Raw genomic sequence first — 18,636 nt, 5'->3', positions numbered from 1 at the left:
TACATTTTTAAATTACTTACATTAATTACAGGATACGGGATAATTCTTCTGGCAGTAATAGCTTTAGTTTTAAACAACTATTGCAGTAAAACGATGAGAAAATCGAGTTAAATTTCCATTTTTGTTCCATTACTGAAACACTTCGATGTTCCTCGGGTTGGAAAGAATTGCACAGACCTGCCCTATGTCTTCAAGGTAGGCATTAAGGAATTTCTTTGCACGCGATACAGCAGACCCTTACTTCTTATTACAATCATTAAATCTTACACACTGTGATTAAGGTAAAAGGTCGACGTGTGTAAGTACGAAGACAGGGTGAGGCAAAGTCGTGGTCGTCTGGTGTCAAATGACAATGGTTTGCAGTAGTTAACATGCCGTGTCCACGTACCTCCATTGAGTTATTTTTCTAAATGGTTTTCAGCTGTAATTAGGCTTCGTTTGCTCTCTCCTCTCTACGAAGCTAATGACTTTCTGAAGTGTAGGCCTACAGCTCCGATCCCAGGTGATTTGTCTGAAGAAGACTGAGAATAACAACATCTTGCTTGTTTCTTCTTTCAACAATGAGAAGTGCTCCTGCTATAGAAATGACGTTCTGCAACTAATGCTAGTTTATCCGGAATTTTAAGACCCAACTTGCACAAGATGCACACCCCTAAACGCAGATCACTTTAGATAAGTCTTCCAGAAGTTTGCATTGTTTTTAAGCAGAAACACTGTCAGAAAAACCAGATTTTTAAGAGTATTTTCTATAATTAAGTTAAAGGCCTAGAAATTAATTAAATTCTAGCACAAATTGTAACTTATTTATCACATTTTAGGCTACAAAGATAGCATTTTTCAAGCTTACGTCACAGAAATTAATTCAATTTTCCAATGATAAATTACAGTTTAAATTCAATAACGAGCGAATAAAGTTACGAGCCTTGAGCCTTATTTTTTTTCTTTTTCTTTTTCTTTACAGAATCTTAAATCATAAGTTTATATAAACTCCGTTATAAGAGAGGATAGTTCATCGGCACGTGAAGTATCTACGCCCCAAGCTACATACTGTATAGCCTAATGATAGTAAGCTATAGCCTTGATGGACGATCTGTCTATTCTTTGCTCTTATCTGAAAAACAATGCTTAAGCGTTGCAAACTGTCGCCTCTCTGTCCGATGAGCAAAGTATGGAATAACAAATAGCTTCTCATAACCTTGAATGTAGATTAAGCTTAACTTTATGTACGAAATATACAGGCCCATCTGTAAGTTTCCCTCCGTTAATATAGCGAGAGAACAATAAAAAAAAATCGTTACAAATTTAAATTTTGTAACGGTCTAAAATCGCAATATACGTCTTAAAATTTAAACTTTTTTATATATTATTTTGAAGTGAAGAAGAAAAAAGGGCCCATAGCAAATTCTAGAACTGTATGGCTTAACAAGTGTTTAATAACTTTACACGTTCGATTTTAATGGCGTCAGATTTTTATGTTTCTTTGTATAATACCTGAACAATTTTTACGATCGACAATAAATTTAGATCACGTAGAAAACACTTATACAAGAAAAATTCTTTCTAACACAAAAACAAACTCATGGGAGACATGAAAATTAAGTCGAAGAGAGGGGTAACCTTAGGATTTTTCTATACCACCGAAAACAAGACGTTAGATAATATGTAATTTTCTGTCAAACTAGATGCCATTAAAATTATGTCTTGCCCCATAGCTAGCAAAAGACGGTGACGACACTTCAACAACGTCACATCACATGGGGATACTATAGACGGTTAAGCAACAACACCCTTGTTTCTCATTTACCGCTCTACTTGATTGGATTTGAAATTTTATGCACGGATGGCGGTTTTCCGAAATTGTGGTGGGAAATTAATCTGTGGTAATTTAATTGTGACGACGGCCTATCAACGGGCTTGCTGCCCTAGGGATCCCTGATTAGTGGCCCGAGGCTGCTACCACTATTGGAACTTTTCTGTCCTACCTATTCGTCTGGTAGTAGATGGGTTGTTACAGAAAATTCGACAAAATTAAACTGATTGATCGATGCTACACTCTTGCCATCGTTACTTTAAATATCTAGGCCTACTATACTTAGTTGCTATGATAAAATCTCCTTTCGATTTCCTTGAATTTAGCGATTTTTCTCATCACTCAAATGCCGGCTTTGTTTTTTCTCTCTTCTTTTGCATTTCTGCAAGATTCGGGTGGAAATTTGATGGTTTTTCACCGCTTCAATCACGTTTTTGCCCGCCTTTCATTCGTATTTTCTATTTTTCTGCATCTGTGTCAAATTTTTAAGCGAATTTAATTATTTTGTGAAAGAAAATCCCTCTTAAATTAGGGATTTTTCTAATTTGGTATCAATTATTTTTGCTTTGTTACCATTCACAATTTATAACTTACTTTTACTCAGTCACCTTAAATTTTTACGTGAATTATTTTAGGGAAAAATCCCTCTTAATTTCTCGAATTGGAGATTTTCCGAGCTCTGACGAGAGTAAAACATTATTACTTTTCGATTACACCGTTACATTTCAGGATATCTTTTTAAAAATGTAAATAAATTGAGTTAGGGAAAAATCCCCAAATTCAACAATTTTTCTCCAACTCAATGAATAGGGAAAAATTCCTAAATTGAATTTTTTACAACTTCAATAATTATTTTAATATGAAATAACACATTTAAATGACTACGAATTTTGGCAACAAGATAATAATTTAATTCAATTTTTATGCTAATTTTAATGCTATTTTAATATCGCTATGAGCTAAAAATAAGAAAATTCTGACGCTATTTTTATATAAATTTTCAACTTATAATAAACACATTTGCACGCTATTTCCGCGCATAAATCGCTATTATTTTCACCCACAAACCTGTACAATAGGCTATATAATTTTAATTAAACAAATTATTAAAAATATTAATATAAAATGAATTAAAATTTAATTAATTAATACTTTTAATCATTTTTAAAACATTTATTTATTTAAATTATTTTAAAATCTTTAAAAAAATATCGCGAAAAAGTAAGACGAAAATCCAAAATGGCGACCGAATTATGTTATGTCGCTTAGAGGCATCGAAGTAATTCGTTTACTATTTACAATATATATAAATTTAATAGAAGAAAATTAAGTTTTATAATAGAAAAATAATAAATTTTTAAAAAATTAAGCTCGAAAACTTAATTTTTCTTTTTATTTTTTGCGGCTTTGTATTTGAATATTACATCTTTTCGGTTCGTAAATTTTCGGCGCATTTATAACACTTTATAAAGTAAAAATAATAATAATGACATTACAAAAAATGTACATAAAAATTAAACGAAGCACACATTTCTAGAAAATGTTATTAACTGTATATTAATTTTCTAGATTTTGCCACGAGCTATTTGAAAATGTTTTGAATGTATTAATGAAAAATGTTACGAAAATTCCTATAAATTAACGAAAAAATAAATTATACAAATTTAAATTTAAAAAAAAAAAAATTATTATTTTTAAAAATATATACAGAAAAACGTTTTTGCTGACGGTTCGAATGACGTTTACGCAAATATTATCAGTACTTTAGCTGATTTTTTACAACGTTTTCGTGTAAATATTCATGACTAAATTCGTTGAATTCTGTAAACGTTTTCGTATAAAAATCTCATAATTGAAAAAATGTAAAGAATTTTAAAAAGTAGAATGTCTTGTCTATAATAAACTTTTACGTTTATTTATAAATTTTTTGTAATGCAATTAAGAAAGCTTACCGCAATATTAAAGAAAGTATCGAGCAGACTGTGTAAACGTTTTTGTATAACAATACTCGTTAACGTGCAACGTCGCAATGATTTGAACAATTGACGATAAGTAAAAACCGGAAAAATTCTGTATAGAAAACTTTTTTTTAACATTTGTTTGTAAATATCGCCAAATAAAATCAGAAAAAACTGCCGATGATTGGAAAATTTCGTCAGACTTTTTGCCGATTATGAAAAACGTTGTCGCATAAAACTCATTAAGCGTCAATAACTAGATATGTAAATAATACAAAAAAATTCATTTACATTTTTCTTTGCCGTCAACGTTTTTTTTAAAAAAGAAATTATTATTATATAACTTATTTGTAACTCAGTAAAATTGAATTTGTCTGATTTTTGTCGGAGTTGTAGACAATCGGAAAACGTTATTCTCTTAGGATTTATTCTCTTTACGCCATTAATTCTACTTCATTTTATTACGCAATTTCTTTTTCTGTTGGAGTAGTTAGATTTTTATTTTAGTTTTTTATTTATTTTTTTATTTTTGTTCTCCCTCTCTTCATCGATCTCCGTGACGGTGGCTGCAGAAAGATCATGATATAAACCTGTTAGTAGCGGCTTCAATTTCCATATTACGCACCTTCAAGCCTTACTGAATCAACAGCTAATCTACAGGGGACCCAAATCGCCATTTTGTACCCTTATTGTGAATTCGGATTATATAGTTTGTGTCCCATCTGCGCAGGGCGTCTGGAGTGTAGATAATCCGACATCCACGTGTCTGTAATCCACTTTGCTCCCACTATTCCCCCACCTGACCGTGACACTTCATGCCTCCAATCATTCATAATATGCATCGCTAATATATGTTGTTCACTTTGAAAGATCTACTTCACTCGGGTAATTTAATTCTTCGCCAGAAATATAGAAAGTATTTTTTCAATAAACTTAAGATTACGGGCCTCTTAACTCCCAAATCCTCGCTCCTTATCATCTCTATCCTCCTTAGTTTTCGTGAATCTAGGCCTTTTATTGTTACGAACTTATGCGTTAAATCAACATGAAGATGGAGTTCTTATTCTTTGTTACCCTTATTTAAACCTGTAAATCTCTTATTTTTACTTCTTTACCATCGTTAGCATATCTTTTCTCAGTTTTCTAAATACAGTCCTTATATTTTTAATTATATTTATTAAAATTGAGGCCTGGTATTTTTAGTTACCATTTTTTAACTTTGTTTGCCCTGTAAATCCTTACCTTTTCACTTCTTCGTTATCTTTAGTATGATTTTTTTTCCTCAGAAGTAGGCCTTATATATTATTAATTAGGGCTCATATTCTTAATTACAGCTTTTAAATTTATTATCTCTCCAAATATCTACTACATATTTTATACATTTTGACTTGTTTTGCATCAGTAGTTTTGCTTAAAATTCTTGAATTCACTTATGATAGAGGCCTCATATTTTCATTTATCTTTTATATAATATTCGACTGATAGTTTTAAATAGCCCATATTTTCTGTTTCCAAATATATTTGAACACTGTACTTGTAGTTTAAGCTGATAGTTTAAAAGTTTTCTGGGGTTATAGATTCCATATTTTGCTTATAATTGATATATTTTCTCATTTATTGAATGTTACACAAATTATAAACGTTATCCAGGATTAATTTTACAAGATTTTTATTATAAATTTTTGTAAATAATGTGATTTATAGTAAGTTTATGATAGACAGGATTAAACGTATGAAACAAAGATATACGTTACACGTAATTATAATTAATGTAGAGCATACACCTCATAGGCCTTAATTCACTTATAATGCCTCTAGCATGTCATAAAGCGCCTCAAATGTAGCATATTTGTTCCACTTTTAACATCTGGGTAACTTTTCATTTCTAACAACTTCCAGAAAGCCTTTCCTGTTACCTTAGGATCCTATAGGATACATTTATCACACGTACCACTTAAAACATATTTTTAGCGCTTTTAACACCTTTAAAATATATCTACAGCATAATATTTATGGTATAGCCTACTATAATTATTCCTAAGTATAACTAGGACTAAGTTATCCACTCATAGACTCCTGCAAACGTATTCAAAGATTTTCTAGGATACACTTGTTATTTCTGAATCTCTAGAATGCATTCCTTAGCTCTAGTATAATCATAGGATAAGTATTGCATTCTTAACAATCTCCAGACATTCCTAGGGTCTTCTATAACAAATTTTTCACTGTTTGAATCCTTTAAACATGTTAATTAAACTCTAAGATTTCTAAATCTCTAGAATGCATTCATTAGCACCTATACAACACAGAGTAAGTATTGCATTTCTAGCAACCTCTAGCACAAGTTTATAAGTTCTGGTATCCTTTATTACACTTCTACAAATGTCTAGAATATATTTTCTAATTTAAAAAATACTCTAGAATATATTTTTCTGACAGGAAAGACTGGTAACATTATCAAGCTAAAGTAAAGGGCGATGATCGAATTATCCAACTGTAAAAATCCATTAATTTTAATTCTGATTAAGTTGGCCATTTGGTCATATGTCAAATTAAAAATCTTATTAGATTTTACTTCCGTTTCGATAGATTTGTGTAAATTATTTTAGCACTTTTCCCTGACCACTTACTTAATTCTGCTTCGTTACATCCAAATTTAACTGAAGGTATTTAAATTTTATTTTTATTTTATTTTTTCCTTCTCCCTCGCTCATTTTATTTTTCTATTCCGCTTCGTTAATAATTTAAAAATAACTATTAGAAAAATAATTAAAGTTTAATAAAGATTTTTCTCTCCCCCATTTTTACTTAACGAAAATTAAAAAGTTGAATTTCTGATAATTACAAACGTTTCATCAAATATTGGAAAAGTTGATTATGTTTGCGTTTAAAAATTACTTAAATATATATTAAAAAATTATTTTATTTTTTATTAATTATTAATTAATAATTTTATCCTTAAAAAATAAATTTTAATTAATTTTTATTAGCTCTTGTAATATATTCCAGTAATAAAAATCATTAAATTGATATCAAAATATTCAAATTATCATTTAAGTACGATAAAAATTAAAATTTTATATTGTTTTTAAAATAATAATTAAAAAATTTATTTAAAAATCTAAAAAAATCAGCGAATTTTTGGGATTTTTTTGAATTTTTTAAGTGCCGAAAACGAATTTTGTTTTGGATACCGAAAGACTCAAAATTGGATTAAATTAAATCAATTTATAAAAAAAATATTTAAGAAATAAATAAGAATTTAGTATAAAAACGAATACATTTATTTAAATTTCATTTATATTTAATAAAAAAAATTTAGCGAATTTTTAAAAAATAAACAAACTTCTTAATACAATATTTTAAAGTTTTTCGTTAATTGCTAAATATTTAATTTTTATATTTTTAATTTTGAATAATTAATTATTTACATTAACTCTTACTTAATTATAATAAATATTTATAAAATTCGTTTTAATTTCGAGTAAATAGAAAAATAAATTATTCTATTTAATTAAATTTTTTTGAAATTAAAATGCGTAAATTTGCTGTTAAAAACAATTTTTTAAAGCCATTAAACTTTAAAAATGGCATTAAAAAGCGTTTAAATTACTTGTTAATTATTAAAATAACGTAATTTGAAAGTATATTCTACTTGATTGATTAAACCCCTGAGCGCTAGATGGCGTTAGTGGAGCACCCCCCTGAAAAATGGGATTCGATGACTCAATTGTGGTTAATTGCTGAATAAAAATTTGTCGTGGAATTGGTTAGAAATTAAGATCTTAACGGGAGAGCTCGTATCGTAAAATATTTTTTAAAAAATAATATAATTTTTATAACTCTCATTACCGTATCCAAGATAGGAGTAGGAGGCTTACAAATAGCCTCTCCGACGTGTCATTTTTGGAACAATAGGCAATCCTGAAACCACCCCGGTTTGATAACATTGTCTTTAACCCCTCCACTATGACATTATTTTTAATATCAACAGGAAGCGACGATTTAAACGCGTAAGGAGAGTGTTTGAAGAAAAAAAAGTATGGCACCCGTCCGAAAAAAGCCTTCAAACTGAGAAGAAAACGAGATTTAACACGTGATCCTCCCTCTAGTTAGTTGCGGATTTACTTAATCTAGAAGAGGTTTAAGAAATCAAGTGCAGAAAAGTAGTGAAGGGCCGCTTGTTGCTGTCGAGTGGCCACTTTAAGCAAACTATTGGACGAATCCGCTTCCATTGAATCAGTCAAGCGGCGCGCAAACAACTTGGGGTGGAGTTGGATCTGTACCTTGTCAGTCGGTATTAAACAGGTTGGCAAGCTTCTCTGCCCAAAGGAACATCGTGAGCTAATCGTAGCTACCGTTGGGGATCCTACCTGTTTCCCTTTTTTTCTTGACGTCACACGGGGACCGTTGTTCACATAGTGTCGACAGTGTCCACCAGGGGATGAACTTCCGGTAAATTTATCACACGACCAGACTGATGGATTATCCGTGGAAGTTACGGAGATAAGCGTACTTCAGAACGGAAGTTATTCGGGGAGTAACCGTTTCACCAATCAGATGCCATCCGTGGGGGAAGAAAGGGGTCCGTTGTCACGTGCTCGTGGTCGTGGGGGAAGACGAGTTATTAAATCAAAGCATGCAGAACAATTTCTATCGTGGAGTGAGCAAGGAATTTAGGAGACCGACTTTGGTCGTGTGACAAGGGTGGGTTTTTCACCTGTGTATCGCCATTCATCGGGACTAGTGAAAAAATAAAAAATAAAAAAAATTCCCGCTAGCAATTGGTCGACCATTTCTGCCACTACACAGCTACGATACGTTACCTGACCAGGGGGCATCTGGGTCGTCGGCGCTAAAAACAATCCACTAGTTCCCCCATACCTGTGCCTTCAGTTCACGGGACTGCTCAGGGACAATGGGGGACCCCAGCTGTTAGTAGAGTGCCTTGCATCGTCTTCACAACTTTGCGCTTACATTGCTTGTCTTCACAATGGTAAGTACATGTCCGTATTTAATAATTATAGTTTTATCTAGTGTATCAGTTTCTCGCCATCCCGATCTTCTAGACGTTATTAGCTTTTGTGTACGTATAAAAAAAAGCCATATACCAGTTTTGGCACAGACACTTCTTCCCCGTTTCGATTAGCTGCAGACAGAATTTTCTACCATTTGTAAAAGACCTATAATTTTGTGGGGACATTGTTAATACTGAAAGCACAGTAGGTCTGTCAATAGATCCGGTGACAGATTCCTATCTTTACGTTCCCATGTGTCACACCTCCTCTGAATTTTTTTCCTCCTTCCTTCGTTATTGTCCGTTAGTTTGAATTCTTGGCAGACACGATTATAAGGAACTTCTTTAAAGGTTTTACGGCTAGGTTTTACACGAGAATTACAGAAATATTTAGCTAATTAATGTATTTTTTGTACTTCTTACGCTACGATCCAACCTGTCAAACCGATTTCTTCATAAACTTATCAAACTGCGAATCTCGATTCGCGCCACGAGGAAGAATAGTGCCTTTCTTCAAAGGTAATTGGGATCAAGATATGTGTTATGTGTTGAATTTCTTCTATTTTTTTCTCTTTTAAACGCGTATTAAAGTTAGTGAGGTAAACATGTAACTAATACATCCACTTTTGAAGAAGTGCAGAGGATACAATTACAAGAAGGCCTAGAGGCCAAGTTAGTTGATCTGAACCGTCAGCTCGATTTGGTGGGCAGCGTGTGAACTGTGGACCAACGAGAGGTCATCTGACATCTTTGACGTCAGGTGAGATTTGCTCTTATGCTTTAGTCAGCCGTGGGACATGCAACTATCCGGTAACTTCACCCCGCTAAAGATACGAATCGAACAGTGTCAAATGGCCACAAAAGAATAAGTGGTGATGTTTATTCCGAAAAGTAAGCACTTCTGCTTATAAAAACACCAGGAAAATTAATCGAATTTTCTTTCAATAGTCCTTCTTTTTTCTTGTTTTAAAGTCCATTGGAATATAGGAGGAAAGAGGATTTCTTCTTTTTAAATGATTAGAACCGGTGTATTAACAAGCACAAAACATCCTGCAACAACAAAAACGAATGTAGTTAGCTGAAATTACCGGACCGGTCATTCCAAGAACGGTTTTTGTCTATTGTAGGGTTGAAAAGGGCGGATTTACCTGACCAGCAGTCTAGTTTAATTGTCGTGTGGAGAAGGAAGAAGCGAACCCACACGGCACCTACATTGTTTCCAGGGATGACGAAGTGGTCGGAGTCACCAGTTCTTTGTTCCTTTTCTAATTTCGTACCAGTTGATAAATGAAAGCAAAGCGAGCATTCTAGATCCCAATTCTCATAAGTGAAAAATGAAAAAGGGGGCAAAATATCCCCTGTATGAGCTACATTCGATTGCATTGTATTCGGCCATACGGCTCCTTAAAATTCTACTTTTTAAAACTCCATTATAATGAATCTACACTGCAAATTACCTTTTCTACGTCGAATAATTCTTGTTAAATTTATGATAAAAGGTATTTGATTCGTCCTTTAGTATTGTTTCCTCTCAAATGTGTCGATGGAATTTATTAAGTAGCGTGACAATAGTGTAATAATTTTCAAAACCAATTCATATGCATATCAAACGTATTCTCATGTATCTGTCAATTGTTAAATGATAATAAACGGGATAGTAATTTAAAATGTTAAATTATCGCTTCAAAATGGCCGAAATTACATTATCAAATTTGAAAAATTGTTCTTTATTTATCAAAAATACCGGCCATTTTACACGTATATTTATTGTTAAATTTATCTAATGTTTTCCATTTAAGTAAATTAAATAATAAAAAGTTATTATTTTTATCATTTTTTTAGATTTTTTCAGGTGTTTATCTAATTGATTTTTTTAAAAAATGATTTCGGTTAACCGTTTGAAATTGACTCGTTCTTATCCAATTAAAGAAGCGAATGTCAAAATACAGTTGTAAATTTCAAATTTAAACAAGAAAAATATAATTTTTTGTGCTAAAAATATTAAAATAAAATCAAAATAACCGACTTTTTTATTATTATTAAGAAGTGAAATGATTATTTTTCTTATTTTTCCCACACTCCTTACTTGATTTAATGATAGAGTAGACAAACATCTGGAAGTAGCGTAACATAGGATTAAAAGGACATTATCATAGTTATAAAATTTTATTCAAGGTAAAGGGTTAAAAAATATTATATCCTTACCTTAAAACCAATTTTTATTAAATATTTTAAAGAAAATAAAATTTAAAATGACGCTTTAACGCATCGTTCATTTTATCACTACTTTTTAAATATTTTTTAAAATTATTTTTATTAAAAACGATAGAAAATATATTAAAAAATTAAAATAAAATTTATTTAATTATTTAATTTATTTAAATTTATATAATATATATATATATATATTTAAAAAAACCCCAAAGTTACTTTCGCTGTTTAATTTCGATAATGTATTTGATTCGTTAGAAAAATGCCATTTAAAATGCCACAAAAAACACAAATTTAATTGAGTGCACGAAGATTTTTTACAATGAAAAAAAGATTTTTATTTAATTTTTTTCTGAATTAGGAACCAATTTTTTTTCTCCTTTAATTCACTTCAAAAAATTAAATAATTTAAACAGATGCTAAAGGATGAAAGTTGAATTCTTTTTTAAATTTCTTCTTATTCTGGGAAATTTTTGAGGAGATTTTTTATTGGCATTTAATGAAGAGAATTAACGAAAATAAAATTCAATAGTAGTAGATCCGTATCACAATTGTAGTCATTAGTGGGGTTGTATAATTCTAAGCTGTTAGACCACGATATGCTTGGCTTAAGCATTTTAATCAATAGGGGAACCAAGATCAGGAATCTGTGAGGATAATTGAATATCATAATTAAGCTAGATTATTATCTTTATAATAATTTATTCTAATGAAACTTGCTTATTTTTAGTAACATATTTAATCAATATCCACCGTTAATATCGTGGAAATTCTAATAAAATTATTCTCGTAAATGCAATTTTTCGAAAAAAATTTATTAATTTTATTTATTTATTATTCATTTTTTAAAAGAAATTTATGTTTTATCGAAAAGAAATTAATTATTTTATAATTGATTTTTTTAAATTTTACCACGTGGTTTGAAATTGATCACTTGTTTTTAGACTGATTCATTTATAACTCACGTGGTTGGAAATGGATTATTTTTTACAGTTGGCTCATTTCTAACCACGTGATAATGTTTGTAAAATATTGTTATGTTTTTTATTTAAATTAATATAATTTTAAATTTTTAGTATAAATATATTTTATCTTCAGTTTTTAAATTTAAATACTGTTTTTAATAAATTACATCGTTAATTTCTTATATTAAATCAATTTTTTCTTAAAAACTCCAGTTTTCTCTGGTAAAATTTCTTAAACTTTTTTATTATAACACATTGAAACCTTTAATTTTTGATGTTAAATACATTTTTTAAGTATAATATGATTAATTTTTATAGTTTGAACAGCTATTTGAGAACAAAAGTCATTACTTTTCAACCTGAAAACAATTTTTATAAACACTTGCTAGCATTTTACACAATAAATACTTTGATAACGTATTATTTTGAATATTTTCCACAAAATTTTGATGTTTAAAATGTATTTTTCGTGCATTTATTTTTAATTTTTTAAAGTTAAATATGAGTTTTTTAGTAAATTACTACTTCATTCTTTCATATAAGAATTTTTTTTATTAATAATATCTTAAAATCTAATATATTACTCACTTTTTTCGCTGAATTAAGCATAAATTTTGTAGTTTTAGTGGGCTAAAATGGAAAATTGATGCTGAAGAGTGATTTTTCTAATCCAACTTCTTTGTTTGAATTTCTATAAATACTTGTTTTTTTATTAAAACTAAGTAATTCTACTCACTTAAGTTTGTATAAATTAAGTAATTTATTAAACTTTTTAAATGATTTATACTTATTAAATAAGTTTAAAAATTAAAGTTAAATTTGTGAAGATATTTCTCGAAAAGTTTCATTTTTATATAATTAATTATAAATATTCTATTGAAATTTATAAAAAAAATAATCTAAAATGTTAAAAAAAATAATTTTTAATAAAATTATGCTTAAATTCTTGAATTTATAAATTATTTTCTTCATTTTTGTATGCTGTGTTCCTTGTCGTATCTTGGTTAAAATAATAATTTTTTAGAAGATTTAATATTAAATATTTATATTTTAACATTAAAACTTTAATTAAAAAATATATTTTTAACAATTTATCCTAATAATTCGAGAATTTTGGGGATTATTTGTATGCGGCATTTTAACTTTTTAACGTGTTTAAAAAACGTTTCTTAACCTTTTCTCGTGACTGTTTTAGCTTGTAAATATATTTAGGAACGTTATAAATAATATTTTAAGTATTTAACTATGCTTTAATGTCTAAAGTACAGGGAAAAAACACATATTATGTATTATTTAAAACGTTCTTGAGGTTTTGTCTTGAAAAAACGTTGAATTAAAGATTATAAACATTAGCAAACGTTTTTAATTTATTATTAAATACGTTTAATAGCCTTTAATACAATTAATAATTTAAAATTATTGAATAGAAACACTTCAAGACTACATGGAAAAATGAATAATGAATGAGAACTTAAATCAGATAAGTTTTATAGCATCGAATTTATAGCTTCGTTTCACTTTAAATTACATAAATTTTTAATAATTTATAATATTTTTAAAAAGAAAATAAGTTAATTTTGTTTACTTTATGTAATTTTGATGAGTGAATTTATAATTTTTATCGAAAAATCTTTCGTTCTAGGCCAAAATTCTCTACTTGTATTCTCATATATCCCTTTGTAATCCTATCAAGTTAATTTAGTTTCAAGATAAATTGGAAGTAAATTATATAAAATTAATTTTAAGCATCTCTTTTAACGTTTTTATAATAATTTTGAGGGTTTTTGTAATAGTTCATCCGGACAGAAGGAACTAGTTTAGTATGACAATGTCTTAGGTGTATTAACGTTTCTAAAACGTTGACACACGTTGATATAGTTATATGTAAATTTAGCTATGTCAACGTTTATAAAAAGTGTTATGAACGTTTTATAAACGTTGACACGAATAGCATAGAGCTTAAACTTTGTTAATCTTTATCAAACGTTGATTCGAGTTGGTGTAGTTAAGAGGACTTTTTTTACGTTTATAAAACGTTGAAGATAAACGTTAATAAGTATTTTGATCTGGAATAATAGAAAAGAATTTGGACTTTGTTCGACGTGTGAGAATATTTAGACCTTGTATCCTAATTATAAATGACTCTAAACGAATTCTCAAGTCAATCATTCATCCATTTAACAATCTAAAAAAATCATCAAAAAATAATCCTCTTGTTAAGAACGTTTTTGATAAGTTAATATAATAATAAGATGAGAATATGACGATAAAATTCCAATTAATATCTCTTTAATCCTTGCAAACAATGATTAACAAGATGAGCATCAATGTTAACCATTGATAAGTTTAACGTTACCTTTCCAAAAAAATGTGATTTTTAATAAGAATTCCGAATTAAAAAACCAAAAAACGAAGGATTTTATAAAAAAAAACTCATCTAGAATTTATTACATATTATAATTTTTAGTAAAGAATGCAAACGTTTATCTAAAAATCACCAAAAAACACGCAACATCTACACGTTATCAATCGTATCAGAGATAAAATTTATCGAAGTGCATCATGCTTATTAATGTTATAGAATTAATGAGCAATAAATTGTTAATATTTATTAACTGGTCATTGCTACTCAAGTTCTTTGATGATTCAACATTCCATTTTTTGAAGTACAATCGTCTGTTATCACGTTAAGTGGCCCTAAAAACGTTTAAGATCTGTAAGAGATGACGATTCTACTCCACGTTTCCGATGTTATACACGTTGAAAAAAAGTGAATACATTTAATTTATTTTATTAATTTCGAATTAATTTTTAATTAAATCTTGTATTTAAGACAATAAAAAAGATTTTTAGTGCATAAACTTATCAAATTATTCATATTTTAGTAAAGAAAATCGCAGTTTTTATCGAAGTTAATCTGCTTGCTCTTCCTGAAAATAGACGAGTTTGCTGCTGATTTATGAGTTAAAATAAAGGTTTTAATGGTTTAAAAGTAGGTTTTAATGGTTATAAATATAGAAGTAAATTTTAAAATGTATAAATAATTCGTTAAATGGTTTAAAAATCAGGTTTTAACGTTAGAGTGTCGTCACGGTTTAGTGAAATCTTTAATCTACTTATAATAGATTAGTTTACTTTTATCTTCAAAAGAAAAAACGTTTGAGTTTAACGTTTTTGGAGGTTGGTAACGACATTTTAACGTTTTCATTTTGCCTAGAAATTTAAATAAATTACGTATAAAAATTTAATTTTGTTACGTTTTTCTTGTAGCGATTGTTAATGTTAAAAATCTTCGAAAACGTTTATTATAATTCGTATAAATAGTTTAAAATCATGGAAAATTAAAAACGTTAAACAACTAAGCAATATAAAAGCGCTGAAACGTCGATTCGAAGCTACAAAATGACACTTTAAATCATCAAAAATACAATTAAAAATTTGAAAAAAAAGCACGATAAATTTATCCCTGTTAATTATTTACGATGTTAAAGTGTATTATATATTATTTTTAATTTAAATTAAAGGTATAAGATATAAATCATGTCAACGTTTTTCTTATTAATAAGGCTTTATATATGACCTCGAAGGTTTTCTTTGAAAGGAGCGAGGAAGTTTTAAGTGAGTTAAGAAAGTAGGCTAATGATGAATTCATATTACTTACCCGCATTTACTGCTACTTAGTTTTTTTTCTCTCCCCCCTTTTGAGTTCTATTAAATTGTGTCAAAATAAAGAAAAGAAGAAGTAACGTTCTTCTATAGGTTACTTATATAAAATTTAGGGTAGAATTATAAAATTTGTGGCTTGTGTGCTTTGCACGTGTTCTTTAATTTTAATGTCTAGTGTTTTCGTTTGTGTTATGTTCGAAAACGTTAAATTGTTGCTCGTTAAATAATGTCACGTGGTTGGCTTTAAGTAACGGTGAAAAACGTCGAATTTTTAGCATTATTGATGCTGAAAAACCTTGATTAGTTGACTTTGCTTTAAATGCATCTTCGTAAACTTAGCATTCTTAAAAACGTTAAATAACGTTTATTGTTAGCATTAATTAATATTTATAAACGTTTTTAGCACTAAAAAATGCTCGGAAATATATACATTTAGTGTTAGATAATGTATAAAACGTTAAATTCTTAACACCTAGTTGAATTGTTAACACTTAAACTGTTCGTTGAATAGTTTGCTTTAAATTATTACAAACGTTAGAAATATTAGATATAGATGTTATAGGGTTCAATAATCAACGTTAGCGACACTCAAAAATGTGTTAGTCACAGTTATACATCTTAAAAATACTAAGTAGAACGTCCAGAAATGTCGAACGGTTTCAATTAAAGGATATTGTATTTGCAATTCTCATTTTAAGAAGTACTCGTGTGTCATATTTACATATAAAAATCAATAGTTATAACTACATTTATACCCCATAAACTATTTATAACAATACACACACACACACACGTATATATATATATATATATATATATATATATATATATGGAGTAAAGGACAATCGAAGACGAAGTTAGTAGAGGGGTCAGTCAGTGGCCGTGTGAACATTAGAGAGAATTATTCAGGAAGGATGTGTGATTACACTGAAGGTGGCTTGTGTGTCCCGCGTGCTCTACAGTCTCTTGCCTAAAGGTACGGCGCGTCAGGTCCTCGAACTTCTTCCCTCGGGCGCCACTGACAAGAAAATTGAAGGCTATGGTCTGAGAGAAATATGAAGCACTGTCCATCCCGGGCCAGTCCTTCCCCACGGCTACAAAGATGTGGGGGATGAAAATCTAATCCCGAAAAAGTGGGTAACAGTTTTCTCGGGTCTGCCACATTCTCTTAAGTCTGTGCGTACCGACTCCAAAAACAATATAAATGTTCACTATTCTATTCAATGGAACCCTCCTTTTTTCCCTTATAAGTCTCTAAAAAATTCTAATTTTTCTTCTTTTATTTGATTTTTTGGACACGCAAGCTGATATTTTAATGCGTTGAACGTTTTTTTAGATCCGTACAACGTTTTTTGGTCTATGTAACTTCGAATATTCGATGATAATTCTTCAAATTCCGGCTCGATAATTCAACGTTTTCGAAGATTTAAAGCGTTAATTAGTCATTGCTTTTGATAAAAATTTATAAAAATAACGTTTCTAGATTTAATTTTAACGTTTTTTTCACGTTATATAGCGTTAAATATTCAATACTTGTAACGAGTGATACACACGTTCGAAATTGTTACTTAATACCTGTAATTAGTAAACGTTTTTAAGAATTTACAGCATCGGTTGATCAACGTTTTTTAAAAAAGTCTGTAGAATTTTTTCGGAATTTAACGTTTATTGTAAATCTGTAACGTTAATAACCGAGAATTGTGGGTTAAACATCTTCAAAAATCTTACCTTATCATTGGATATAACAAAGTTTTATAGCAGTAGATGTCAACGTTTTTCTTAATTAACGTTTATTTAAGAACAACAACATTAAGAATTAGGTTTTTATAACGTTTATGGATGAATTTTTAACGTTTTCTTGCATCTCTACCAGTTATAAGGTTTATTGCATTCGTGCATATATCGATTTTGACACTCATATTTTATTGTATTGTATTGCGTCTATTGATCTTCCAAGATATAAACTCTACACATATCGAATTTTAGTACTCACCAACTGATTTTTAGGGCTTATAAAAAGCAATTTCTAGTACTTATACCTAACAAATTTTTTGTAATTGCTAATTTTAGCTCTTACAATAACTAATTTTTGGTTCGTACAGTAACAAATTTTTAATCCTTCCATCTTTTTAATTGTAGTCCTTACATTAATCAATCTAATCCTTGCAACAACTAATATTTAGTCTTTACACGTGAAAAATATTTTTGTCTTAACACAAATCAAGTTTGAGTCCTGACACCAGCCAATTTACATCGTTACCCCAACCATATTTCACCCCTTACACCAATTATATTTTAGTCGTTGCATAAAGCATAAATTATTCTAATCCTCACCCAAATCCTACTCTTCTATCTAAAATTTGATTGGTATATGGGTATACGTTAATTAATATAAGGTTGGGTGGTGTGAGTCCTTATTAAATGGCAGATTACCCTATAAGCAAACAAAGCTTTAGTTTGGGGTCTCGGCTTAAGAACCTCAATAAAAACGCAATTATATACCAAACGCAACGTTCAGGAGGCCCCAAAATTAGCCGTAAAGACCTCTACGCGCGGTAATTCCTCACTGCTTTTACTCTGTAAGAGTAAGAGTAACTTTATTTACAGTTGTTGTTTTAATGTTTACACATTCCATAGGAATTCCCAATTTGAATATCCGCGTGTTTATTGAATTTTGCAGCACCAATTGTAAACAGAGAAAATCTAAGATAAATGTTCTTAAAACAAATATATTAACTCCATTGAGACAATCATCTTAAAGTAACGTTTCTCTTAAACTCCATCAACTAAAACACGAGATTGCACATATTTAATGCAGATATTTATTCAATTTTAATGATGTGGATAAAATTCAAGTTGGATTCCCCGAAACCGAAGAGGAAAAAATTTATTTTTAACCTTCCCTCACAAGTAAACAAACGTATTTAAGTGGTTCATAAAGAAGTCAACATGAAAGACGAAGAAGAAGAATGGATAAAAAAGAAAGAAGACGACGAAGAAAAGTTTTAA

At 29.3% G+C, this 18,636-nt stretch overlaps 1 protein-coding gene across 2 annotated transcripts in view; it reads left to right on the top strand.

Annotated features, from left to right (window-relative positions):
• The window catches only part of LOC136987574 (transcription factor AP-2-beta-like), a 69,522-nt gene that overhangs the window by 16,825 nt on the left and 34,061 nt on the right, over positions 1-18,636 (top strand). Inside the window, exon 1 of one of the 2 annotated variants that reach the window (XM_067285329.1) lies at positions 8,075-8,764. The exons of the other annotated variant lie outside the window; for it this stretch is intronic. Within the exon in view, the coding sequence (XP_067141430.1) occupies positions 8,762-8,764 (3 nt within the window). The 5' untranslated portion in view covers positions 8,075-8,761. Of the gene's footprint in view, positions 1-8,074; positions 8,765-18,636 lie in introns of those variants that run through there. 2 annotated transcript variants of the gene reach the window in all.

Source organism: Centruroides vittatus, unplaced genomic scaffold (genome assembly GCF_030686945.1).
Source record: "Centruroides vittatus isolate TY-2023 unplaced genomic scaffold, ASM3068694v2 scaffold_2520, whole genome shotgun sequence".
In the NCBI taxonomy this organism is placed as follows: Eukaryota; Metazoa; Arthropoda; class Arachnida; order Scorpiones; family Buthidae; genus Centruroides; species Centruroides vittatus.
The sequence above is the reverse complement of the archived record's forward strand: the minus strand, read 5'-3'. Positions and strand labels throughout refer to the sequence as shown.